Below are 27,790 nucleotides of genomic sequence, written 5' to 3' on the forward strand. Positions count from 1 at the left end.
CTGGCTTGTCACCCCTGGCTAGCACCTCCACCAGTGCTATTTCTGTTAGGGATGTCAGCGGGTAGATGACTACAGGATTAATGATAAGCCTGGACTTATCAGTTAATCTTGTCAATTGCACACATTACACACACACACACACACACCCCCGCCTACTGCCTCTGTATCAGAGGCAGCAGAGGGCGGGAGTGAACGGGAGCTGGTGCCTGTGAGGAACTGGCTTAAAAGCCGGCTTCCCATGAGCACCGGATCCTCCTGTGCCTCCTGCCCCCTGCGTTGCTGCCTCTGATAGAGAGGCAGCAGTGCGGAGGATGAAGGGGGGTAGGTTGGAGCCAAGATGCACGGGGAGCCAGCTTTTAAGCCTTCTCCTGTGGACCTGCCAACCCCCCTCCCCTTGCTGCCTCCTACAGAGGTGGGGAGGAGCTGGCTTAAAATTCGGTTCCCCTTAGCACCAGCTCTGCAGTGCCGTGTCCCCGTCCCCCCCCAACACACGTTACTGCCTCTATCGGAGGCAAGGGGACAGGGGAGGCTGCCACAAAGCAGCCTCTGTCTGCAGGGAGCTCGGACCCCCCCGTGGACAGGGGCTGCTGCCACCCCGTGTTGCTGCCTCTGTGTTGGCAGCCAGTGCATGTGGGGAGCTGGTTTTTAAACTGGCTCCCCTCGCGAAATGCCCCTGTCTGGCAATCAGGGACTCTGATACAGAGGCAGCAGTGCAGAGTGGCAGGGGGCCCCCCGGGAGTGGGGCCAGGAGCATAGTGATTGCGGTCCCCAGGGACTATCGAATAATCGTGTAACCGCTAAGATTTCAGGCGGTTACATGACTATTCAGTTGCACCATTTCTAACATCCCTAATTTCTCTGAGGAATGCAGCCACGATACCTGGGAATACGACCCCCTAAATGCCTTGCAAAAAAGGGAGGAGGGTGACAGCCTGCAGGTGTGTCGGAAAAGGAGAGAAACCAGCTGGGGAAGCAGTTAGCTGCAACCCCTCTGCCAAGCAAGAGCTAGTCATGGTCGAGGAATAAGCTTGGCTTGTTCGGACCCGAATCACTGACCGCAGAAGAATGCGATAAGAAGTGAAGGCCTTTGCCAGTGAGATCTGAAGGTGCCTTGTGTGCCAGAAAGCAAATAACACAGCGTCATGCTAGAGAACGTGGTGCTAGTGTGGGAATCATGACTCCTGGATTCTCCCTGCCGCTCTCCTACTGACTTGCATCATTATCACCGTAGGCAGGTCCCTGTACCTCTTGACGTCAGGAGGGTTGAGTTTTTTTTGGTTTTTTTTCATCTGAAAGGCAGAAGAGATTAGTAAAGTGTTGGGCCTCTCCAGTGTATCTGGAGTCTGTTTGTTTTAAACAAGGACTCAGTGTTGACCTGGCAAAGCAGAGACATCAGCATAGGAATGCGGTTTTGTTCGGTTACACGGTTAATACTTTTACAGCTGTTCCCCGAGTCACGAACAAGTTACGGACCAACACTTGGTACATGGCGGTGGCGCTGTTCATAAGCACGGATCGCCGTTCATAACTCGGATCCGCATTTACGACCACTTTGGTCGTAAGTGAGGATGGTCGTAAGCAGAGGTGGTTGTAACTCGGGGAGCAGCTATATTCATTCTTACAACCCGGGGCTGTGTCTTGACTGGCAAGTTTTTCCGCAAAATCATCTGCTTTTGCGGAAAAACTTGCCAGCTGTCTACACTGGTCACTTGAATTTCTGGAAAAGCACTGACGATCACATGTAAGATCGTTAGTGCTTTTCCGGAAATACTATGCTGCTCCCATTCGGGCAAAAGTCTTTTTCCAGAAGACTTTTGCGCAAAAGGGCCACGGTAGACAGCACAGTACTGTTTTCTGCAAAAAAAAAAAAAAAAAAAAGCCCCGATCGCGAAAATGGCGATCGGGGCTTTTTTGCGGAAAACCGCGTCTAGATTGGCCACAGACGCTTTTCTGCAAAAAGTGCTTTTGCGGAAAAGCATCCTGCCAATCTAGACGTGCTTTTCCTAAAATGCTTTTAACGGAAACTTTTCCGTTAAAAGCATTTTCGGAAAATCATGCCAGTCTAGACGTAGCCCTAGTGTCTTGTGCCTCGAAGTGCGCGTTGTGGAGGAAGTGTGACAGCAATACAGAAGTGTAGCATTATCATTGCTGCATTTTCTATTGGCCCATCCAACTCCAACCTGTGTTCAGTCACTGTCTGCTCCCAGCCAGGTGCTGATCACTAACTGAACTGAGTCTGCCCAGTTAGGACTGTAACTTTGTTCCATGCGGGGGCCCGATTGTTTCACAGCACCGTGCACACCAGTGAGGGGCAGCTGAGGCTAGTGAGTGGGTTGCATGAGTGGCCCTCTTTCATCTCCTTCTGCCGCAAAATTGTTGTAACCAAGACCATCTCCTGGGATAGGGTAGTTTTGCTAATTGCACTTGTGCATCTAGAATTTGTGGGATGTGCCGATTGAACTTTAGCAGCACTTTGATTGGATGCACAAGGCTCTTACAGGCAACGTTGCGTGCAATCAGCATGCACCCCACTTCACGCGCCCTGGAAGTGTGTGTTGCTTTTGTAAGACCAGCTGGAAAAATACTATGTGGATGAAAACCAGCGGAATCTAGCAACCCTGCATGTAGGCAATGGTAAACAAAATGTCTCATGGGTCACACTTAGAACCCCAATGGGCCACATGTGGCCCTCGGGCCGTAAGTTGCCCACCACTGATGTACTGACAGCGCTGTACAAACAGTAACAGCGCAGCTGATAGGCCACAGTTAGCGTTGCCTGCCTCACACGTTAAAAATTGCCAGCGGGACCTCCAGAAATCCTGAGGGTGTCTTTAAAAATCATGAGATTTTTTTTTAAAGTAAAAAGTTTAGAGATTTTTACATGTTGCACCCGGTGTTGGCTTTTCAAGCTTTCCTTTGCCACCACAAGAGCTAGAAACTCGTCTTTGGTTTTAGATGAAAGCTGAGATTCTTGAGTGGGTGCGTGAGTCCAGGACCTGTGGCCTTTAAGAGAAACACCAAATAGGGTGACACGTGCAATACGATTTCAAGAGTTGGCAGCCAGAAAGAGTCTTTTCTTGGCCATGGATTAAAAAGAGGGAGGGAAATATTTATTTCTGATGTGCTGCATATCAAGTGAATCCTCCCATCTCCCCAGAGTCACTTAAGCCCAGTGGCACTGGCGTGAAATGTAGCCGTTAGAACTGCTCTTCCTGTATCTTCGCTGTGTTTCCTTTTGCTGAGTACAGAATCTTCCAGGAACCTGCTGGGTCCACTCTGAAGCTCACAGGTGATGGGCCCAGACATTGATGCGTTACCGTGGCGTTCCATGATTTAGAGCTGGGCTCATCAAAATGGGGTGATGGAGTAAGACAGGAAGGCCCCCAGCTTGCTTTGTCTTGTGAAACATTCCCCCCCCTGCAAGTGATAGAGCACATGCACTGGCAGAGAGCACATCCGAATGTTTCACAGCTGGAGGCTGGATTGTTGGCATAGCATGTTGTAAGGGTTACATCCTCAGCGGATGTAGCTCCGTTGACTGCAGTTGAGCTAGGCTGGACTCTGGCCCTATCAGCTGAACAGGAAGGGGGTGGGGCTTCAAGGAAGGGGTGGGGTGGTAGATCTTGGCTTGTTCTGTCATTTAAAAAGTGATCTTGGGTGTAAAAAGGTTGGAGACCACTGCACTACAAGAATACTTCAACAATATCCGAAACAGACAGGGAAAAAAAAGAGGTAAGGAAAGCAGAAGACTCCATCAATTAAGAGATCTTGGACTCATGGTGGACAGGATAGTGGGGGCTGATATGTGAGTGAATTACGGCAATTCGGAGTCGAGTAAGGGGAACGGAGGGGTGCAGTAGGCTTAGGACAGTGGTTCTCAATCCGTTTGGCCCGCAGCCCGCTCTGCTCAATGCAGATCTTTCCGCGGACCACCAGCCAGCCACCCATGATGACAAAATGGCTGCAGGAGTGGGCTGAGGGTGCAAGGTCTGGCCATGCAGGTGGGTGCAGGAGCAGGCTGAGAGTGGAGGGAACTGGCTGGGATTCCGGCCAATGGGAGCAGCGGGAAAAGCCTCCAGGTGAGCCGTTTCCTGTGCTGCCATTTCCGCAGCTGGGGAAAGGGCGAGTAGCAGCTCACGGAGCCACTTCCTCCCACCACAAGCTGGATCCGACCTGCAAGGCTTGGGATTTCTTTGGGGCTCTGGGAGGGGAGTGGGGGTTAGTGGGTTGCAGCAGGGGGCAGATACATCAGGTTTCTATGTAAGAGCATCAGAATGGCCAGAGTGGTCAGACCAAAGGTTCATCTAGCCCAGGATGCTGTCCTCTGACCGTGGCCAATGCCAGCTGCTTCAGAGGCTATGAAAACAACAGGCAATCACTGAGTGATTCATCCTATCACCCATTCCCAGCTCCTGGGAAACATGTGGAACATCGTGCTAGATCCGGGGCTGGTCTTACCATGAGGTGCACTGAGGCAGCTGCCTCAGGTGCCAGACTGGGGAAGGGAGGAGAGCGCCACTAGCACCCAGAGAATTGAGACCTTTCAAAGTTTTGGCCCAAGTGAAGGGATATGGGGGCATCATTTGAGCTCCTTGCCTCAGGTGCCACAATGTTGTGGGCCGGCCCTGGCTAGATCCCTGTGCACCCTGGCTTATAACCACTGAGGGACCTATTCTTCATGATTGTATCTAGTTCTTTTTTGAACCCTGTTATAGTCTTGTCCTTCATAACATCCTCTGGCAAGGAGTTCCACAGGTTGACTGCAAAGAAATACTTTCTTTTGTTTGTTTTAAATGTGCTGCATATTAATTTCTTTGAGTGACTCCTAGTTCTTGTCTTATTTGAAGGAGTACATAATACTTCCATATTCAGTTTTTCCACACCATTTGTGATTGTATAGGCTTCTGTCATATCTCCTCCTTAATTATCTCGTTTCCAAACTGAAAAGCCCCAGTCTTTTTATCTTCCTTATATGAAATGTGATCTATATTCCTAATAATTTCTGTTGCCCTTCTTGTCCCCTTTCCAAATCCAATGTCTAGGAGATGGGATGATCAAATCTACACACAGTGTTCAGTACGTGGGTGTGCCACGGTTTTATACAGAGGCAATATGATATTTCTGTCTTATCCATCCCTTTCCTAATGAGTCCCAGCATTCTGTTAGTTTTTTGATTGCCACTAGACATGGAGAGAGAAAACCCCGCAGTCTAGCCCTACCCTTGGTCTCGAGGGCCATGAGTTGCTTGTACCACATGTCACCTGCTGCATTTTGATTCAGTAAACTGGACCAACCCCCCGCTCTGCTGCTGGACTTCTGCCTGCATTCTTTGTACGCTTGCAGAGCTTTTGTTTCTTCCTTTGTTGATTCCTTGCTTTAGGGGGCGGAGGGGAAGGAGTTGTCAAAAGTTGAGAGTATGTGTGTTAGGTGTGTCTGCCTTCCTCCCTGAACTCCATCGCACAACTCCCGTTTGCTGCTCCTGTTCGCTGACCGGTCATTGGCACAATTTATCTAGGTCAAGTCAACACAAAAGGGGAAGGTTGAATCAAGATATTCAACTCCAGCTATGTTCATTATGTAGCTGGAGTCAATGCACCTTGATTCGAGTTTCCCCACAGCGAGAGACAGTTCCTGTCGGCTTCCCTTACTCCTCGCAAGAGCAGGAGTACCAGCCATCTACAAGAGCACCCTCTGAGTTAGATTTAGCAGGTCTTTACTAGACCCGCTAAATCAAACTTCGAAAGATCAATCGCAGCAGCATCAAGCTTGCCTGGAGTGAAGACGTGGCCCTAGGAACCCAGTGGAGTCTCTTGTGCTTGCAGTCCTTAAGTTAAGACTGAATGACCCACAGTGCCTCTTTCAAATAAACAGTGCTCGATGCAGAACTTGTGTGAGGTTCTATGGCCCGTGTAATGCAGGAGGTCAAACTAGATGATTCTGGACTCTTCTCTGACCTTAAATTTTGTAAATCTCTCCACAGAGTTGTTGCTTGTATGCCCTGTGCTGTACTAGCTGTGGACAATCGCAGGTGGCAGAGGTTTAAGATGGAGGGGTTTCTCTCTTGCTGGGGGTGATTAAATCCCCGCCAGGCACTGCCCCATCACTAGATGACACATTATAGGACCTAGAACGGGGCTGGGCAAAATACCGCCTGGGGCCCAGATCTGGCAACCCAAGCCACTAGATCTGGCCCACAGACCCCCCTTCCAGGGCCCTCGGGCACGCAGCTGCCGCGGTTTAAAGTGCAGTCCGTGCGGCTCTACTCTCTTGCTCTGCAGGCAGGGGGAGGCTTTGTGTGATCTCCCCACCCCCAGCCCAATCCTCAGCTCCTATTGGCTGGTTGTTTCCAGTCAATAGGAGCTGAGAGATTGGCCTGGAGGATGGGGGTAGCGCAAGCCTCTTCCCCCTCCCAGAGCTGAGAGCCACATGGAGGGAGCAGCCTGCAGTTTCTATCAATCTAGGGCTGTAGCAGGCAGAGTCCAGCCTGCCTTGGGGGTGCTGCAGGGCTGCTGGCCAGGAGACATTTAGGTAAGCGCCTCCCAGCCAGAACCTGCCTCTGACACCCCTGCCCCTCCCGCACCCCAACTCCCTCCCCCAGGTCACCATCCAGACCCTCTGCACCCCTTTGTCCCAGGTCACAATTCCCACCCAGACCCTGTACCCCCTCCTGCACTCCTCCCCTGGGCCAGAATTCTCTCCTGCACCCAAACACCCTCCCAGACCCTGCACCCCATTCCCTTGCCGCAATCTACATCCCTTTTTCCCTTCTCCCAGGTCACAATTCCCTCCAGACTTTGCACCTTCTCCAAGAGCCCCTCTCCCAGTTCAGAATCCTCTCTTGCACCCATACTCCCTCCCTGACCCTACAGCCCAATCCCCTGACCTAGGTCACAACCCCCTCCTTCACGCAAACTCCCTCTCAGACCTCACACTGTCTCCTGCACCCCAGTCTCTTACCTGCACCCTTCTGCACCCAATCTCCATCCTAAACCCTACACCCCATGCACAGAAAAGTACAGCCCTTTCCAAAATCTTGGGAGTGTCCCCCCCCCACCCCACCCACCAAAAATTATTGCCCACCCCGATCTAGGACTTTTTCTTCTTGAAAGAAAGGGGAGGTACAGCTATTGAGGGAGCAACCATTTATATTGTTCTCCAGTCTAGGGCTGCTACTAAACAGCTGCTGTGTGACTTTAAATTTTTCAGGTGATGCCTGGCCTTAGGCAACAAGAAATAATGACAAACTTAAATCATCCTAAGCAGGGTGGGTAATGAGTTAAATAACGTGAGCTGGAGTGTTCTGTACTGTAATTGTGTAATTGCCTTTAGCAGGTGTGTGGCTTTGGCAGGCAGAATCCAGCACCTTTTCAGAGACAGCTGTGGGAACTTGGGCTGTGCCTGTTCTCTGTCCCAGCACATGGAGACAGCAAAGCCAGCTGCTTTTCAAGTGAGCAGCAAAACTCCCCCTGACTTCTGTAGATCCATTCTGGGGCTGGCGTAGGAGCCCCGAGTGGAAATGTTCCCAGGCAGGCGGCTAAAGAAACCAGATTTAACTCGTGAGGCTGAGTAGCATCTGCTGTATTTTCCATTAGCTGGAGAAGTGGCTATTGATTTATTTGGAGAGTTTGCTGACCCTGCTGGGCAGAGGAGCTGGAGACGAGAGGATGACTTATCCCAGGCACTTAACATCAGGAAAACTGCCCTGCTTACTGCTTTTTTTTTTTTTTTTTTCTTTTGCATCTTCATTTAATGAGCATAAAAAGGACCGAACTTTTGGTTCTGGCCTCTTCACCATGCTAGGAGCCTCCCATTCTCTAAGGCCATGGTTCTCAGGTCTGCGGACAACTAGTGGTCCGTGACCATCTTGCAGGTGGGCCACAGGCTCTGGGCTTGCCCCCATCTTGCAGGGAGGAGCCTGTGCTGGTGTTCCAGCCCTGCACCTGCCCCCCATGAGGTTGGAGCACTAGTGCTGGCTTCCCAGTGTGGTGGGGGGGGGGGGGGGAGGTCCTGAGTCTTGCGAGCTGGATCTAGCTCTGCACGTTGCTGCTTTCCCTCCTCTCCCCTGGGGAACGGCTGCACAGGAATCCCAGCCAATGGGAGCCGCGGGGGTTGTAAAGCCAGGTAAGCGCTTCCCCCATCCTCCTCATGTCCAGACCCCCACCCCGCTCCTGCACCCTCCCTTCCAGCCCCTCACCCCCATGCTGCTGCCTCTATCAGCAGCAGCAGTGTGGGGTGGGAGGCAGGGGAGTCTCGCAGCAGGGCCAGGATCACTGTGGGCAGAGGATGCTCCGCATGCCATGGAGCAGCCCCTGTCCGCGGGGGTGATCTCAGCGGGACCAGCTGCCCGGCTCAGTTCCGGCTCTTGCCAGGTCTGGGAGCTACCACCGCTGCAGCTCTGCAGTTTGAACATAGGAGGAGCCAGGCTGCCTGCTCTTACTACATTTAAACTGCAGAGCCACAGCGGGGGTTAACTTTCCTCTGAGACTCGGCCCCGCCTTGGAACCTGAACCTTGTGTTCTCCCGGCTCACAGCCCCCCGCTTTGAGCCCCTGGCTTCCTACTCCCTTCTGAAGGCAGAGCTACTCAACACGTGGCCCACAGGTGGGATTCTCTGAACATGGCCTCCACTGGGAACATGCTCCACATTGGCAAAGCATCTCCCAGGCGGGGTGAGTGCTGAAAGATGCCAGCAGACGGGTTGGCTGGAACAGACGGGTACAGGGTGTCGGCGTTTCTAGCCCCCAGGGTGGAGGTGCCAGGAGCACTGGGGCATTGTGGGAAGTACTGGCTGCTTAGCCTTGTGGGCAGAGCCTGAGAGGTGCTGACTGGCTCACACTGGTCACGTTTAGGTCTGGCACCACGACGGACTCCCACATGGGGACATCAGCCCTGCTGGGAATCCAGGACGGGGCTCCCGGGCACCTGTCCTTTTTCACCTCTCATGTCCAGCATGACTCACCCAGCTCCCTGCCCGCCACAGGTTGGAGCGCTCTGGCTTGGAAACTTTTCTTTTTACAGGAAAATCACCCCAAGAAACGCACAACCTGAAGTTTCAAGCTAAACACCCAAAACACCGGTCTATAATTTCCTTTTGAATAAGGAGAATTAAAAATGGCAACAAAGAAGAGACACTTGTTGGATGAACACAGGGGTTTCAACCTTGTTTGGGAGATGGAATTCGCTTTTGCAGAGAGAAATGGAAAACCAGTGCGTCGTCTTTGTCAAAAGACTATCGCTGCGTTAAAGAAAACAAACCTGCAACGACACCATAAATCAAAGACTTGTATCCACCTGACAGCAATTTAAGGAAAACTAAGGCTATGTCTAGACTACAGTTTTTCCAGGTTAAAAACTGTTCCACGTTCAGGAAATGCGTTTTCTCTTTTGCTTTTTTTGCGGAAGAGCAAATGCGCTCTTTCGGAAGCCCCTGTATTCCTCATTCCACGAGGAATAAAAGGGTCTTCTGAAAGAGGGTTTTTTTCCGACATTTGGTCCAGGCTAGATGAGCCAAATGTCAGAAAAACCTATTCCGACAAAAGAATCAGAAAAAGCTACACAAAATGCGGAGTGCATTTTGCATAGCTTTTTCCAAAAAAAAGTAGCAGTGTAGACCTAGCCTAAGATATGTTTCTTACTGGAAGGCTACTGTACGCAACAAGATATGTTCCCTTTGCAAGTTAAAGATAGTGATGCTGTTACAAAAGCCTCCTTCAAAATGGCTTGGCACATAGATAAATCGAAAAGACCTTTTATCAAAGGTGATTTGATGAAGCAGTGCTTCTTGGACTACAGCGAATTACTTCTTGCAGAATTTAAAAACAAAGAGGATCTAGTTAAACATCAAAACTGCAAATGTCTCATTCAACTGTAGGATAGTGATAGAAATGTAGCCGTGTTAGTCTGGGGTAGTTGAAGCAAAATGCAGGACAATGTAGCACTTTAAAGACTAACAAGATGGTTTATTAGATGATGAGCTTTCGTGGGCCAGACCCACTTCCTCAGATCAAATAGTGGAAGAAAGTAGTCACAACCATATATACCAAAGGATACAATTTAAAAAAATGAACAAATATGAAAAGGACAAATCACATTGCAGAACAGGAGGGGGATGTGGGGGGGGGGGGGGAAGGAAGGAAGGTAAGTGTCTGTGAATTGATTATATTAGAGGTAGGGAGAGTGGGATGTTTGTGAGTTAATGGTATTAGAGGTGATAATTGGGGAAACTGTCTTGGTAATGGGTGAGATAGTTCAAATGTTTGTTAAGTCCTTGTTGGCAAGTGTCGAATTTTAACATGAATGACAGTTCAGAGGATTCCCTTTCAAGTGCAGATGTAAAAGGTCTTTGTAGCAGAATGCAGGTGGTCAAGTCATTGAGAGAGTGTCCTTTCTGGTTAAAATGGCAAGAAACTGTTTTCTCTTTGTGATCTTGTCTGATATCTGTTTTGTGGGCATTAATCCTTTGGCGAAGTGTCTGAGATGTTTGTCCAATGTACATAGCAGATGGACATTTCGGCACATGATAGCATAGATTATATTTCTGGATGCGCAGGAATGTGTTCTTGATCTTATAACTCACTTGGTTAGGTCCAATAATGGTATCAGCAGAATGAATATGTGGACAAAGCTGGCAACGGGGTTTGTTGCAAGGGAAGGTACCAGGGTTGTATTAGTGTGGTATGTCCTGTGGTGGTTGGTAAGAATCATCTTGAGGTTAGGTGGTTGTCTATAGACTATGGGTCTGTCTCCCAGAGCCTCTTTGAGTATGGTATCCTGTTCCAATATAGGCTGTAGTTTATTGATAATGTGTTGGACAGGTTTAAGTTGGGGGTTGTAGGTGATGACATCATCATCTAATAAACCATCTTGTTAGTCTTTAAAGTGCTACATTGTCCTGCATTTTGCTTCAACTGTAGGAAGATGAATTGAAAGCATTTCAGGCGATCTGTTTTCTAAATTGCTAAGACATTGAAAGCATTGAGTATTTCAGTCTGGCAATGGACGAATCTACTGATCGTTCAGATATAGCTCATAATCTGGGTGCATTTTTTCAATGGCAAAAAGTAGGTGGAAGAAAGGCTTACTCTGCTACCTTTGACGGGTCAAACGAGGGGAAAGGATGTTTATTCTGTGCTGATGGCATTTTTTGAAGGACCAGGAAAATGCATTGATTTGAAGAAGCTTACTTCGGTACCAACGGATGGCGCTTCCTCCATGCTTGGAAAAGAGACGGGGCTAATTGCTTTGCTGAAGAAAAATCCACAGTTTCCAGATTTCTTTTCATACCATTGCATTCTGCACCAAGAACAGTTATGCAGCAAACTGAAGAGAGGATTTCTCAAGAGCACGATGAGTAGGGTAACACAAATCGTCAACTTCATTGTTGCAAATGCCTTGAAACAGACAGTTTCGAGCGTTAGTTGAGGAGTACAAAACACAGTATGGTGACGTGACAGTGCTTGCAGAAGTTGGCTGAGGCGAGGCAGGGTGTTAGATCGGTTTATGGATCTACTGCCTGCTGAACGCGTGTTTTTGGAGGCAAAGAATCTCTAGGATTTACTGTTGTGTTTAGACGAAGAGACATTCCTGCTAAACGTGGCTTTTCTCACTGATATGACAGGCCACTTAAATGCACTCAATCTTAAACTTCAAGGCAAAGAAAAAAACCTGCCTTCTCTGATGCGCGGTGTTTCTGCATTTGAAACAAAACTGGCCCTTTTTGCAGAAAAACTTCATGAGAGAGATTTAACTCACTTTCCCATCCTCAACTCGCAAATGACACAGCTGAATGAACATGCATCTTTTTTGCCTGATGTTTTTTACGGAGCACATACCGGAGCTGAAAACCAAATTTTCTTCTCGTGCTCTAGATGTTAAATCTCTGAAGACAGTTCCTGAATTTACTGAAAATCCATTTTCAGTTGAGGTAAAGGCAGTCTCACTTTCAGCAGTGAGATTTGGTGTTGAGTGGGCCACATTTGAAGGAAAGATGCTAGAACTGCAAAACAATAGTATTCTCAAAGCTAGGCATAAGGAAGAAGACACAAACATTTTGGATGATCTATGTACAGGAAGACATGTACCCTGCATTACTGAAATGTGCTAAAAAAAGTGCTAACTTGCTTTGAGTCTACATATGTCAGTGAAAGTTCATTCTCCTCCATGGGAGTCATCAAGTCAAAACTGTGCACTTCTCTTACTGACAGACATCTGACCGACTGTCTCCGTGCTGCTACAATGGAATACAAGCCTGATGTGAAACAGCTGGTGAAAAGTTTGCAGACACAATCTTCACATGGATTGTTCTTATACACCAATAAATTCCAGTACTGTATTGGCAGTTTTTGTTTGATTTGTTAAAATTGTGAAGCCAAAACAAAAAAATAGTCAATACAATGGTCTTCTGTTGATATGTGTTTTAGTAGTTAAATTCTTGGATTGTCATTGCTCATTAAAAGTGCTGTCATATGGGTGGAAATCAGGTAGATATTGCATTTTATTATCAGCAGAACTGACTTAAATGGGACCTGTGTGTTATGTAGTCTTGCCTTAATCTTTGTATTCATGCCTGTCAGTATGAAAGAAGCTATTTGTATATATATTTGCTTGTACTGTATATGCAACCACACTTAAGTTGCGGCCCTCAACATGTGCTGTGAGTGTCATTGTGGCCCCCAGGGCTTCCAAAGTTGAGTAGCCCTGCTGAAAGGTCTCTTTTTTGGTCACTACCACTTTGGCCCTTAGGTTGTCTAAGATCAGGGTGCTCACACCGGAGCCCTCATGTGCAATCTGTGTAACCCATATAAAGACAAGGTCCAGCTGCGTCCACACCCGGCTTTTCTGCCCAACGTCGTCTCCACACGAGTCATGGCATCTTTCTTCTGGTCCTCTCCCCAGAGTCTGATGTTCTGATGTGGTGGGTGAGGAATGCAGGCTCCATGTTAAATGGGTTTTGGCCTTCTCTGTAGAGAGAATAAGGCTGTTCCACAAGTCCCTGCAACTGTCTGTTGCTGATCCAATGAAGGATTGTCCAGTGCTCACTCAGAGAGTCTTGTCCTGGTTGCAGCTTGTATGCGCTACTGCTTTGAGCAGGTGAAGGCAGCCTCCACTCTGCTAGGAGACAGGCCTCTTCGGGGGCCTTGCTCACTCAAGTGCTGATCCCGGATATTGGCCATGCCACATTTGCCTCACGGTAGGCACTGATCCAGCTGGCTCAAGCTGATGCTGGCTTCGGCAGAGCAGCACTACAGTTGGCAGGACTGTGAACACCGAGCCTGCCTCCTGGGATGCCACTTTTGAGTCCCCTACAATAGAATCGACATGAGCAAGCGTAACCGCCACTGGGCGGATTTGAACCCTGGACCTCTGAAGTGGAGTAGAGGAGCCTCTACCCTGTGAGCTAAAAGCCAGCTGGCTCCCAGCCCATGCTGTAGAAGTCTCTTGGTCTTAACTGTTGCTGTGGTCTAGGTACCATTTGCATTGCTCAGTAACCACACTAGAGCTACGTCTACACTGGCATGATTTTCCGGAAATGCTTTTAACGGAAAAGTTTTCTGTTAAAAGCATTTTCGGAAAAGCGCATCTAGATTGGCATGGACGCTTTTCTGCAAAAGCACTTTTTGCGGAAAAGCGTCCATGGGCAATCGAGACGCTTTTTTGCGCAAAAAAGCCTCGATCGCCATTTTCACGATCAGGGCTTTTTTGCGCAAAAGTTTTGCGCAAAAGGGACTATTGCCCGAACGGGAGCAGCATAGTATTTCTGCAAGAAGCACTGATTTCTTACAGTAGGAAGTCGGTGCTTTTGCGGAAATTCAAGCGGCCAGTGTAGACAGCCGGCAAGCTTTTCCGGAAAAGCGGCTGATTTTCCGGAAAAACTGGCCAGTCTAGACACAGCCTAGGTGTGTGGGTTACACAAGCACTCGAAGAAATAAAAGCGGTACTGAACTGTTCTTCTTCCAGATGTGTTGTATGTGTCCAGTCCGTTATCTGCCCTCTTGCCCCTCAGTCAGAACTGGTGACAAGAAGGAACTGAGAGGGTGCAGGACCTGATACGCCGCCCCATGAGCCTGGCATGCCAGGTGGTGCTGCCAGCAGCCCTACGGGTCCTGCTGAGGTAAAAGTCTCCGACGGCCGCACATGTGGGTGTTCTCACACCTACGACGGAATGGACGTGAGCGATGCATCTCAAAGAACAAATGTTACAAAAAGATGAATAGCTGTTTTTTTAGCAACAGAGAGGTAGCCGTGTTAGTCTGATCTTGGTAAAACAAAAAAAGCAATCATGTAGCACTTGAAAGACTAACGAGATGGTTTATTAGGTGATGAGCTTTCGTGGGGCAGACCCACTTCTTCAGATCATATTCTGAAAGTGAATTGGCATGACCATTATGGCATGACTAGAGAACATGACCTATGAAGCCAGGCTTCATGAACTGGGCTTGTTTAGTTTGGAAAAAAGAAGATTAAGGGGGGACATGATAGCGGTTTTCAAATATCTAAAAGGGTGTCACAAGGAGGAAGGCGAAAATTTGTTCCTCTTGGTTTCTGAGGACAGGACAAGGAGTAATGGGCTTAAAGTGCAGCAGGGGAGGTTTAGATTGGACATTAGGAAAAAATTCCTAACTGTCAGGGTGGTCAAATATTGGAATAAATTGCCAAGGGAGGTGGTGGAATCTCCCTCTCTGGAGATATTTAAGAACAGGTTAGATAGACATCTGTCAGGGATGGTGTAGACGGAGCTTGGTCCTGCCTTGAGGGCGGGGGGCTGGACTCGATGACCTCTTGAGGTCCCTTCCAGTCCTATTATTCTATGATTCTATGATTCTATGATTATATAAAAGAGGGATACAATGAAGACATAAACAAATTACACAGTAAGGAATCAGCTACATAGGACAGAAGGTGAGGGCGAGGAGACGAGGAAGAGACAGGGAAGAAGGAAATTGCTTATTGTAAGAGTCCATTAAGTGGCTAATCTGGAGTTACTATGAATATCAAGAGGTGGGGAAACAAAAAACAGGACTATGTAGCACTTTAGAGACTAACAAGATGGTTTATTAGGTGATGAGCTTTCGTGGGCCAGACCCACTTCCTCAGATGTAATGTGTAAGGTAATTATCATCTAAATTAAGGCCCATTTGCAACTCGTTGAATTTTAGCATTAATAAAAGTTCTGAAGTCTCCCTCGGTAATCTGGTGTTAAAGTCTCTTTGAAGTAAGCCGCATGTTGTCAGGTCTTTAAGAGAAAGGCCAGTTTGATTAACATGTTGGCTAACAGGGTTCTCTGTGTGGAGATGTCTGATTTGTGTGCATTGATTCTCTGGCAAAGTGACTGACCGGTTTGTCCAATATACATCGCAGAGGGACATTGCTGGCACATAATGGCATATATCACCTTGCTGGACGTACAGGAATAGGAGCCCTTGATCATATAACTGACATGGTTAGGTCCAGTGATAGTAAATATGTGGACAAAGCTGGCAACGGGGTTTGTTGCAAGGGAACAGTTATCCAGGTATTATTAGGCAGGTACAGAACAACCCCTCCAACTGCATGGCTGTGTTATTCTGCTATAACAGGGCTGGTTTCGGTTGGACTTAAACTCCTTCCCGAGCAACGTGAGCTAAGCTGAAAAAAAAGTTATTCTTGCACCAGAATAAGTGAATGCCCATGCAGGGGGTTACGCCAGGGTGGGTATCACTGGTTAAATTCACACCTTAGCTCAGTGGTTTTCAAACTTTTTATCTCGTGACCCAGTTGAAGAAAATTGTTGATGCCGCAACTCAACGTCATTTGACTAGAGTATGGGCTCTGGGGTGGGGCTGAGGATGAGAGCTTAGTGGTGTAGGAAGGGGGGGTATCCAGCTTTTGGGGGGGGTGGTAAGGGCTGGGGCAAGAAGGGCTTATCTGGAGTAGCTTCTGGTCAGCGGTGCAGCGGGGGGCTAAGGCAGCTTCCTGCCTCTCCTAGCGCCATAGACCATGCTGCGCTCCAGCAGCAAGCAGCAGATTCCCGGCCAATGGGAGTGCGGAGCTCGTGTTTGGAGCAGGGACAGTGCATGGAGCCCTGTGCGCCCTCTCCCCTCCTACCCAGGAGCTGGACCTGCTGCTGGCTACTTCTGCGGCACAGCACAGTCTGCAGTGCCAGCCAGCCAGGTAGCTGCTTTAGCGCCCCCCACTGGTCCCCCTGCAGCAATGATGCCCAGCCTGACATTCCACACCCCAGTACTTAGACTGGTTGGACCAGCTCTCCAGCCCCAGCTCCCTGTGCGTGTGTTAGACAATAATTGTTTGTTGTCTGCAGCCCCTGGGCTTATCTCGCTGTAAGGCATGTGGGGGGGGGGGGGGGGCTGGGTCAGGCGCAGCTTTTCACTACAGTGAGCGGGCTGGGCTGCCTTGCTGTATCCAGCCCTGAGTGCCGCCGTGGTTTGGATTATGCTAAGCTCACAGGCGCTAAGTTGTAGGTGGGGAGGGAAGCAGCTGAAATCACGACAAGCCGACGTGCTAATTTGGTTCCTTTTGTGGTTTGAGGAAAGGAACCAAATCGACCCTCCGGTCTTTTACTATGAATTCCAGCCCTTGGGTGGAGCAGGTCTCTGCCTGCCGGCGGAGACAGATGCCGAGGGCACGCGGGTTCTCTCGTGGCTTTCCCCAGCCTCGGCGCGAGAGGTGCGTGATGTAGGCCTGGCCCTGTGGAGCAGGAGGAGCCATAGCACGGAGGAGCCTGCTGACGGGGGCAGGTTTGCTCTCTTGGTAAGGCCCTATTTACCTTGCCAGTGCGGGGCAAAAGGGATGTTCCTGTAAGGAGAGACTCACGCCCATGGTCTTCTGAGTTGCTTCTGAAACAGACCAGGTTTGTAGGGAATGTGGTCTCCCCTCTCCATGCGCTGACATCACACCAATTAACTCCCAGAGAGAGAGAGAGACAGAGAGAGTGAGTAGGGAGGGAAAAAATCCTGCAACCTGGCTTATTCACCCTCCCGGAGCCATATAGCTCAGTGGTTTTCAAACTCAGGGTCGCAACCCAGGACCAGGTGGTGGAATGTCGGGCACTGGGTCTCGTTGCTGCAGGGGGATCAGTGGGGGGCGCTAACGCAGCTCCCTGCCTGTCCTGGCACCGCAGACTACGCTGCGCCCAAGAAGCAGCCGGCAGCAGGACCAACTCCTAGGTGTGTGTGGGAAGAGCGCACAGGGCTTTGTGCACTGCCCCTGCCCCAAGCACTAGCTCCACACTCCCATTGGCTGGGAACCTGCTGGGGTGCAGCATGGTCTGCAGTGCCAGGAAAGGCAGGAAGCTGCCTTAGCCGCCCCCCCCCCCCCCCCCCGCTGCACTGCTGAGTGGGAGCCACTCAAGGAAAGCCCTTCCTGCCCCAGCCCTGACCCCCCGAAAGCCGGAGCCCCCCCTCCCCCCCACCAAATATCTCATCCTCAGCCCCACTCCAGAGCCCACACTCTGGTCAAATTCTGTTGGGTTCCAGCATCAACAATTTTCTTCAAGTGGGTCATGAGAAAAAAAGTTTGGAAACCGCTGGTGTAGCTGGTCCTGCCGCCAGAGGTCTTTCAGCTGGCCACAGAGCAGGCAGGGCAAAGGAATGCAGCGCAGACTGCACCCAGGCCGCCCGGCCAGCCAACCTGCCTTCCCAGGGGAACTGAAGGGCCGGGAGGAAAGTGCAGTCCTCCGAAGCTGTTCAGCTCTTGGAGGCTTTGCTGAGACGGATGACGCGGGCTAGTGTTCTGCAGGGAGGGTCTTGTGGACCCGAGAACTCTCCGTACCTGGGGGTGTGGTCACAACACAGGATGCTCTCCAGTGGTGAAAGGCTTCATTTCAATTCCTTTCAGCCTCCCCGTGCAATGAGCGCGTCACTGAACCGGTGGCTGAAAAAGGCCAAGCGGCTAGAAGTGCTCACCAGGCCACGCGGCAGAGGGTCCCCTACTTGGAGCCTTTGTGCATCAGGCATTGGACTGAGAATCAGGAGACTCGGATTTCTCTTCCTGGCTCTGCCCCTGGCTTCCAAGTCACTTCCCCTCTGCCTGCCTCAGTTTCTCCCTCTGTAAGAGAAGGATATTGACACTGGCCTCTATGGCAAAGGGCTTGGATGTCACTGTGACAGCGCTAGGGTTTTATCACTGGTTTATTTCAATCCCGAGACGACGTCCTTCTAAAAGTAACGCTCTAGTACAGCCACAAGTTACAGAGCTTGGGTGAACTGAGGTGGCTGATATATGGTGGGATCACAAAGATCCCCTCTGGCCATTCTGTTGTGGGGATAAGCCATGGGATTCTTGTACATCTCTTGTGGCTTGGTTTTGTTCCCCCCTTGCATTATGGCCGACGTGCCTCAGTTTGGACCTGGAGACACTTTCATTGCCTCCGTTGGTTCAGTCTGTTCTCTTCTATGTATGTTCTTACATCACGCTCCTCGCTTTCGTAGCTGAACGGCGTTGGGTTGCGCACGAAGCAGCTAACCTCCATCACGTGCTGTTTGTTCTCTCCAGGGGAGAAGCGTTTGCCGTTTTGGTTATTTTTTGATACCGATGGCTCTGTGTTTTATATTCGAGAAGGCAAGGTCTAAATGCACCTCGCGCTGGGAGCAGAAAGCGGGGAGGTTAGTAACGGCCCTCAACTCCTGAGGGAGTTCATTTCACAGTCTCCAGCTAGCCCCTCTGAAAGCGCTGTCTCCCGCTGAAAGCGCAGGCAAGTTTTACCCCACTCCTAGAGATTTCCATCAGGCCAGTGGAGCAGCATTGTGGTCTTCGTGGTGGCGCTTTAGACGGCCTTCTAGAGCTCCATTGAGCGAGCACCTGGAAGATACGGACTGAGACCTTGAGCCTGAATTCCTGTTCTCCCAGTGTTGAGAGCAGAGGACGGACTTGATGGTTCGTGGTAGACTGTGTTGATGAGGAAACATGCGGCGTTCTGTACTAGTTGGAGTTTCCTAAGCACTGACGTTTCCACGCCCCAGTATATTGCATAGTTTTAGGCCAGCTAAGAAGCATGAATAACTGAGGCTAGGTCACCATAGGCCAGGATAAGACAGTCTGCTAGGCAATTGGAGATGTTAGGAAGCGTTATTCATGGCTGCTGTTCTGTGAAAGCTTGGCATGAGCAAGGAACCCATAAGGACAGGTTGTATCTCCGAAAACAGGCAATTTCTGGTCCAACAACATCCATGGAGCCTAAGGCCAGGAGGGCCAGACAGGGCCTGGGACACCAGGGGTGGTAGCCTGGCTGGGAGCAGCGCAGGACCGGGGCTAGAGCCCCTGGCAGCCCGTGGCAAATGGGGCCAGGACTGGAGTCTCCTGGCAGTCCCCTGGGAGCGTGGGACTGGGACCGGAGCCCCACAGCAGGAGCCAGAGTCTAAGCCACCTAGGGGAGCCGGAAGCAGCTGGGCGAGCAGCCTAGCCAGGTTGAGGAGGGGGGAGAGGGAGACAGGGTGCTTGTGGGACACACTGACGGCAGCAGGCAGTGGGTTTGGGGGCCAGTGGCAGGGGGCTGCCCCGGTACAGCAAATTATCTCATTCGGGACCACTCAGGTCCCGACTGTGCTGGACCAGGGAGGTCCAACTTGTACTCCTAAACCCTGGGCTGAATGGACCTATGGCTGGGAGCGGGGGAGGAGGGTTGTTAACCAAAGGAGATTGCACCGTGCTGTCTGCAGACTCCTCAAAATGCTTTCCTCTGCCCATCAACATGACTTCTGTCTGGTTCTGCTCCACCAGCTGTTCTTCAGCCATGAGCTGATCCTGTCCAAGCTCTGCACCATCTTGATTGCAGAGATATGGTCATACGTGGTGAAGGGTTAGGTAGAGATGCGAGCATCTCCAAAAATAAGGGCACCGCACAAGGCACTTAGCCAGCTGTGCAATGCTGTACTCTGTGGTGGTGAAATATTTTCTTCCAGACCCCTCTGGACAACAGCTTCCACCCTGAAGCATGAATCTGATTACCTTGACCTTCTCTTGCATGAAAATAAAAGTTGTGGATCATAAGAATGACCATGCCTTTCTTAAAACAAACTAGCTGTTGTATTTTACTTTGCTGTCCTGCAACAGTGAGTTCCACAGGTGAGTAGGTGGTGTGTGTGTGTGTGTGTGTGTGTGTGTGTGTGCGCGCGTGCGTGCCTGCGGGTACATATTTCCTTTTATTTGTCCTAAGGCTAATGAGTAACATTTGAAATTGTCCATGGAACTTAGGTTCCTGAGTCGCTGTGGAAAATGGGGCTTTTGCAAATTTTACCCAAAATATTCAGATTTGGGTATTTAAAGTGAGGCACTACGTTCTTATTTAGACACCTGATTTTCAGAGGCTCAGCTCCTTTTGTGAGTAACTGAGTCTTTATCATCTCTGAAAATCAAGTGCCTGCAGTAAGAAGTTAGGTGCCTCACTTCAAGCCACCCAGGTTAGAAATTTTTGTTAGGCTTAAAGTCACCAGTCCTTAATGGAATTGGGTATTTGGGCTATTTCATATATATGTTTATACACACATGCATATCTGGGTACCGTGAAGATCAATGCCTTAGTAAAATCTTGGACAGCTAGGACTGTACCGGAGGCAGGGAAAGAGTTAATCTTTCTAGCATCTGAAATCTTCATCCAAAGTTCTAGGTCACTGACAGATTCTGACTCTGTCTCTCCCTCCCCTCCTCTCTGCTGCTTCTCTGCCAGGACCAAAGGAAGACAGAAGGTAATTGCTGCTCACAGATGTGGCTGGGAATTACTTTCGCTGGGAGCCCATTGCTGCTTGTTTCTCAGGGCAGTTGTTAGGAGGCGTCTTTAATCCACTGCTTGCGAATAAAAAGCACAACACTTCTAATAAGTGAGATTAGCGAGTGCTGTCGGGAGGGGGGGGGGGGGCTAACGATGCATGCCTGTCTAGCATCCAGGCCTAGATTCTCCTGGGCATGTTCTTATCTCACTACTTTATTATGGTGGATTTTTGATCAGTTGAAACAAAGAACCAAGGGGCTAAAGCTATAAAGTGTTCTAAGAAAGCAGGCCTGACTTCAATTAAGACTCCTTTAAGCCACTGTAGTAACATAAAAGGGCCTTAAAGTGGGTGGAACATGCTCTACTGTGTAGTGAGGCTGCCTGGCTGGGGTGTAGTAACTCCTTGCCAGCCCCGCTCAGAGCCCCAGCATAGGAGGAAAGAGCTGGTGGAAATTTTTCCATCAGAACTGTTTAGCTGGAAAATAAGGGTTTCGGTTCAAATAGATTTTTCTCAGAAATTATCTGTTTTCCACTCATACTTTTTTGTTGGTTTGTTTGGGTTTTTTTGTTTGGGAGGGTGGAATGGAAACAAACTCATGGACCCCAAAATTGAAATATTTTTATGGAAAGCCACAAATGGTATCATGGGAGATGTTGTTAGACTGGGCAGACCCGCCTAAAGAGGAAAAATGGAAGCATGCCGTACCTGAACGAGAACTCCTATGAGGCTCTGAAGCAGTGCATCCAAAATGGAATATTTTTGTTTTAGGCTAAATTTGTTTGTGTTTCAGATTTTTCTGTTGACAGTTTGGGGTTTGGGAAAAAATGATTCTTTTTTTTCATCAACGTTTTCTGTAGAAAAAAGCCCATTTTCTGACCAGCTCTAGGAGGCAAATTGGGGGCGTGATCATGAAAACTGTTCTCTTCTTCGTGTCGACCGGAGGCTGCTCTGCTGTATGGAGAGACCTGTGCAGGTCCCTGACCAATACAGAGAATAGAGCTGGATGGGCCATGATCTTTTGTTCCTGCAAAAAATTATGATGAAAATGAAAAATCTTGGTTTTTTTCTTGTTGAAATTGTTCTGTAAAAGAACTTTCCCCCATTTTCTTTAAAAAAAAAAAAAAAAAAAACCTGAAAAATCCTCATTTTTGGTCAAAACTAGGGGGGGGGGGTGTTTTCTGCTGAAATGTTTTTGTTTCACTTTGCCAAAAGAAAGCCCAACCCAGAAATATTTTGATTTGGGGGGCTGAAATTGTTCAGCTTTTATTTTGACATTGAGAACCCAAAGAATGTTGCTGGCAGCTGATACTTCCCGAGGAGGTTTCTGTTTTGACAACAAAGCCATTTTTTCATGGGAGGGGAAAAACATTTTTGAATGAAAAACACTGACCAGCCATAATGGGGAGTGCAAAGAGAGCTTAAAGTCCTCTCTGTCCCTTACCTGCATGCTCTGTCCCTCTGCCCAGCACAGTTAAGGCACAACTGGGAATTCGTCCATTCCTTCTGGGCATTTGTGGCTCATGCTTATGGCACAGCAGGGATGAAGACACTAGAATTAAACGTGCTGTAGTGGAGACGGACCTCAATCCGAGCCCAGACTCCGGCTGTGTGATGGGGGCATTCTGTATCCGGAGCAAACAGCTTTGCAGCCATAGTCCAGCTGTGACTCTGCCCATTTGCTTAGTGGCTCAGGTGTTCCTTGGTTTCTGTTTTGAAGGACCATTTTCATAGAATCATAGGACTGGAAGGGACCTCGAGAGGTCATCGAGTCCAGCCCCCCGCCCTCAAGGCAGGACCAAGCTCCGTCTACACCATCCCTGACAGATGTCTATCTAACCTGTTCTTAAATATCTCCAGAGAGGGAGATTCCACCACCTCCCTTGGCAATTTATTCCAATATTTGACCACCCTGACAGGAATTTTTTCCTAATGTCCAATCTAAACCTCCCCTGCTGCACTTTAAGCCCATTACTCCTTGTCCTGTCCTCAGAAACCAAGAGGAACAAATTTTCTCCTTCCTCCTTGTGACACCTTTTTAGATATTTGAAAACCGCTATCATGTCCCCCCTTAATCTTCTTTTTCCAAACTAAACAAGCCCAGTTCATGAAGCCTGGCTTCATAGGTCATGTTCTCTAGACCTTTAATCATTCTTGTCGCTCTTCTCTGTACCCTTTCCAATTTCTCCACATCTTTCTTGAAATGTGGCGCCCAGAACTGGACACAGTACTCCAGCTGAGCCCTAACTAGTGCAGAGTAGAGCGGCAGAATGACTTCACGAGTTTTGCTTACAACACACCTATTGATACAACCTAGAATCATATTTGCTTTTTTTTGCAACAGCATCACACTGTTGACTCATATTCAACTTGTGGTCCACTATGACCCCTAGATCCCTTTCCGCCATGCTCCTTCCTAGACAGTCGCTTCCCATCTTGTATGTATGGAACTGATTGTTCCTTCCTAAGTGGAGAACTTTGCATTTCTCTTTATTAAACTTCATCCTGTTTACCTCTGACCATTTCTCTAACTTGCTAAGGTCATTTTGAATTATGTCCCTATCCTCCAAAGAAGTTGCAACCCCACCCAGTTTGGTATCATCTGCAAACTTAATAAGCGTACTCTCTATCCCAATATCTACATCATTGATGAAGATATCGAACAGTACGGGTCCCAAAACAGACCCATGCGGAACTCCACTTGTTATCCCTTTCCAGCAGGATTTAGCACCGTTAACAACAACTCTTTGACTGCGGTTATCCAGCCAATTATGCACCCACCTTATCGTGGCCCTATCTAAGTTATATTTGCCTAGTTTATCAAGAATATCATGCGAGACCGTATCAAATGCCTTACTAAAGTCTAGGTATATGACATCCACCGCTTCTCCCTTATCCACAAGGCTCGTTATCCTATCAAAGAAAGCTATCAGATTTTGGCCCGTTCAGTGGCTGCGTTGGAACATAATGACGGATAGTTGATGGGGGGAGGGCGTTCCGCCATCTCTGGCGACGTAGGTTTGTTGTCTCAATCCAGATTCCAGGGAGCAGGTGTCAGTTGAGCCACAAACCACAATTGTGTTTATCATAAATGGCTGGCAGCTTCCACAGAACTCTCCTGATCTCCCCTTTCACACTGTGGAAGAGCCTGCGTAGCCCAATGGTTCTCAGACTGAGGATTAGGGCCCCTAAAGGGAGTCAAGGGGTTATGACATGGTTCGTGAGTTGTCCGCTTCCACCACAAACCCCACTTTGTCTCCAGCATGTATAATGGTGTTAAATATATACTAGGGGGCTGCGCCCCCTGCTTGCTATGCTCGCCAACCCCCTCTCTGCGGCTACTTTTGCTTCAAGAGAGCCTGTTGTGACTGATGATTTGATGACGTCATTCTGTCGCCTGGCAGGAAAAACTTTTTTATAGAGAGAGACAGACAATAAAAAAGAGTTTTATAAGGAGCGGGGGGAGGGGATTGTTGCATGAACGGAGTCTCCAGTATAAAAATTTGAGAACCACTGGTGGAGCCAGATTCTCAAGGAACTTGTGCTAACGTCAACACGGGGGCTTTGTCTCGTTCTAGTGGCCGGGCCTTGTAATAAGATTTGAGTCGAGCTTGTCACAGAAGCTCATAACACTATCTATATTTTTGTTAGTCTCTCAGGTGTCCCTGGACTATTTGTTGTTTTTCAGTCAGCGATTGCATTTATGGACCTGGGTTTTCAGCCACGGCAGTAGAGCTTCATGCTTTTGAAGTCGGAGGTCTCCAGTTCAGACTGCACCACTAACTAGGGTGGGTGGGTGAGGCGAGGGGGACATCCTGTTCTCTCAGGGCAAAGATCCACCACCACAGATAATAATAAAGCTTGATGCTTGCAAGGTGCCGGGCATACAGGGATCTCAAAGCATTTTATGGAAGTGGGCTGATGTTCAGAATTGTGAAGGGACGACACAAGGGAGGTGGTTGACTGCCGGATCGTGAGGCGGAGAAGTTGTCAGCCATGGAGGCGAGCCAGGCGTATTAGCTGTCAATGTGTGATCTGACTGTGAAGTGAAGCTGTCTCTCTTGGCATGTAGCTTCTGTTTGGGGGAGGGGGAGGAGGAAGGGACCATTTAACGGAAACGGTTTTTCGGTCCTGAATTCTTGCCTCTCCTCTCTCCCCACAGCTGATAGTTGAAAAGACAACTGACTACCCTGCCGCTGAATACTCTCTGGTGGAGGATGTAGCCCTCCACTTCACGTGTTTGATGGACAGACTGAACGAGCAGCGCCTGTTTCAGCCGGACCTGTGCGACGTAGACATCGTTCTCGTTCAGCAGAAGAGTATCTTCCCCGCCCACAAGGGGGTCCTGGCCGCCTACAGCCAGTTCTTCCACTCTCTCTTCACCCAGAACAAGCAGCTGCAGCGGGTAGAGCTCTCCCTGGAGGCCCTGACTTCCCAGGGCCTCCAGCAGATCCTCAACTTCATCTACACCTCCAAGCTGCTGGTGAACGCCAGCAATGTGCAGGACGTCCTGAACGCCGCGGCTGTGCTGCAGATGAACAACATCGCCTCCTCCTGTCAGGAGCTCATCAACACCAGGTCCCTCAGCCTGGCCCTGGCCGGCAACATGGCCTTGCCCCCCGACGCCTGCGGCAACACCGCCCCCCCGCAGTACTACTGTGAGATTAAGCAGGAGGTGGATTCTCCGCATCCCAAAATCTACGCCCGGGAAGGAAACGATCCCTACTCGGTGAGAGTAGAGGACAGGGTGGGTGGAGGCGGCAACCAACACCTCCCAGCCGTGGCTGCCAAGCAGTATTACAAGGAGGAGAAGGACAGTGGCCTGGCCACCATATGTAAGATAGAAGGTGGGGAGTCTGAGGAGGATGTGGACAGCCAAGGTTCTTACAACCGAGAGCAGATCATTGTGGAGGTGAACCTCAACAACCAAACCCTCAATGTCTCCAAGGGGCCGGAAGGGAAGCCCAGTGCCAGTGAAGCCGCAACAGTGATCAGCCGGCCCAAGGGCGATGGGCGTGACACGGAGGAGGAGGGGGAAGAGGAGAACGAGGAAGCGGGGGAGGAGGAGGAAGAGGAAGATGCTGAGGTGGGGGAGGAGGAAGAGGAGGAGCACAGTGACGAGGAAGACCTGGAGGAGACCACCGAGGAGGAGGAGGAAGAGGACGACGATGAAGAGGCGTCCGAAGCAAAAAGGGAAAAATCTGGACAGCCCCGCAGGGGGAGCAGGGCGTCCAAGGCCACTAAGTCCACCATGTCCACCAGGTCCCAGGATCTGGCCAAGGCGGTGGAGGAAGAGGAGGGCCAGCGGGGAAGGAAGAGGAAAAAGGAGCAGGACGGGCTAGGTCCAAAAGTCAAGCTGGAGGAGAAGCAGCACTACCCCTGCAAGAAATGCCCCCGCATCTTCAACAACCGCTGGTACCTGGAGAAGCACATGAACGTCACCCACAGCCGCATGCAGATCTGCGACAAGTGTGGCAAGCGCTTCTTGCTGGAGAGCGAGCTCCTGCTGCACCACCAGACGGACTGCGAGAAGAACATCCAGGTGAGCTGCTGGCATGTTCCGCCTGGCCCCAGGCGCTCTGTGCCACCCCCTGGTGACATGCCAGAGGGGTGCAGGGATGGGGCAGGGTACTCCCCCAGCAGAGCCACGAGTGATGCTCCAGGTATTCTGAAACTGCAGATGGTACTCCGTATGCCGGAGGGATTTGTGTATAGGGTTGCCAGGTGTCCGGTATTGACCCGGACAGTCTGGTATTTTCACCTCCTGTCAAGTAAAGAAATTCAGAAAATACCGGACACCTAAAATATCCATTATTTTCTGCTTTTTGAGGTTTTTTTTCCCTGGCTAGGAGGCAAAAATCCCGCCGAGGGAGGCAAAATGGTGGCTGGCAAAAAAGCCTCAAAAGCATTTCTTAATAGAGCCACACTGGGTTGGGTCTTTTAATTTATTTTTTGAGGCCCCCCCCCTTTTTTTTTTTGCTCAACAACTTTGGTCTCCTCCTTTTTTTTTCTCAACAGAATTTTTTTCCCCGCTGTTTTTTTTTGGGGGGGGGGGTGTCAGTATTTTTGGTTAAACCATCTGGCAACCCTATGTGTGTATTATCCTGGGGTTCTGGCTTCCAGTTACCCAGCACTGCCCAGCCCCAATAGGTGGGGAAGAGAGGCAATAAGTGATCTACTCTGCGTGGCTGCCTTGTAACAGGAATAGAACCACTAAGGTACAGTAGAGGCCTGGCCCCAAATACTGTGAGGTTACTTTATCCTTCTGAGCTACTGCTGCAGAGCCTTGTGCGGGTTGAACCTCTCTAGTCTGGCACCCTCGGAACCTGACCAGGCCTGAACCAGAGAATTTGCCAGACCACGGAAGGTCGATATTGTCTAGCAGCATTACCCACACTTCCACTGCTGACTGGGCTCTGAGAAGACATATGGGGTAAATCAGAGCTACATAACAGCACAGAACACGGAGAGCCAGGACTGGTGGCTGTCAACAAACTTTATGGGACCTCGGGGAAACTTGGCCCCACCCCTGGTAAGTGGACATCTGGCTCACTAAAGTCATGCTGGATCACGGATGTTGCCGGACTAGAGAGGTTCAACTTGTATTTTAGACAAAGGCAAGTCTTGACTGGGAGTGGGGAGAGGGAGGAAGGTTGTCCCTAAGTAAGAAGGCTTTTGAGAGACAGGAATAAAAATCTAAGCATGGGGGTGAGGTAGGGAATTGAAAGACATCTGGAAGTCCCAACATGCTGTTAGAGGGGCGCTGGGTGAGGATTAAAGGATTGGTCCCGTGGCAGAGAGAACTGCTGTGGCACCTGATAAGGAGCAGGCTGTGGGCACAGAGCAAACATGGTCTAGAAGTTGGGAGACTGTGATGAATGGCTGCTGCCAAAGAACTGAAAGCACGTGTTAACAGTGGCTTAGCTGGTCCATAGCTCTGACCCCAGAAAACTTCAGCATGTCGCTCTGACATCAGGCCCATGGGATTTCATTTTCTGTGGGGCACTGGCTCTCAGCCAGGGGTATGTGTACCCTCAGGGTACCCAGAGGCCTTCCAGGGCACAGCGCAACTTGTTTAGATCTTTGCCTAGT

At 49.6% G+C, this 27,790-nt stretch overlaps 1 protein-coding gene across 2 annotated transcripts in view; it reads left to right on the plus strand.

The window, feature by feature from the left end:
- The window catches only part of ZBTB47 (zinc finger and BTB domain containing 47), an 84,850-nt gene that overhangs the window by 32,486 nt on the left and 24,574 nt on the right, over window positions 1–27,790 (plus strand). For both annotated transcript variants that reach the window (XM_075922895.2, XM_075922896.2), the window contains exon 2: window positions 24,861–26,240. In XM_075922895.2, coding sequence (XP_075779010.2) covers window positions 24,861–26,240 — 1,380 coding nt within the window. The remainder of the gene's footprint in view (window positions 1–24,860; window positions 26,241–27,790) is intronic.

This window comes from Pelodiscus sinensis, chromosome 2, assembly GCF_052426305.1.
Source record: "Pelodiscus sinensis isolate ZL-2025 chromosome 2, ASM5242630v1, whole genome shotgun sequence".
Lineage (NCBI taxonomy): Eukaryota > Metazoa > Chordata > Testudines > Trionychidae > Pelodiscus > Pelodiscus sinensis.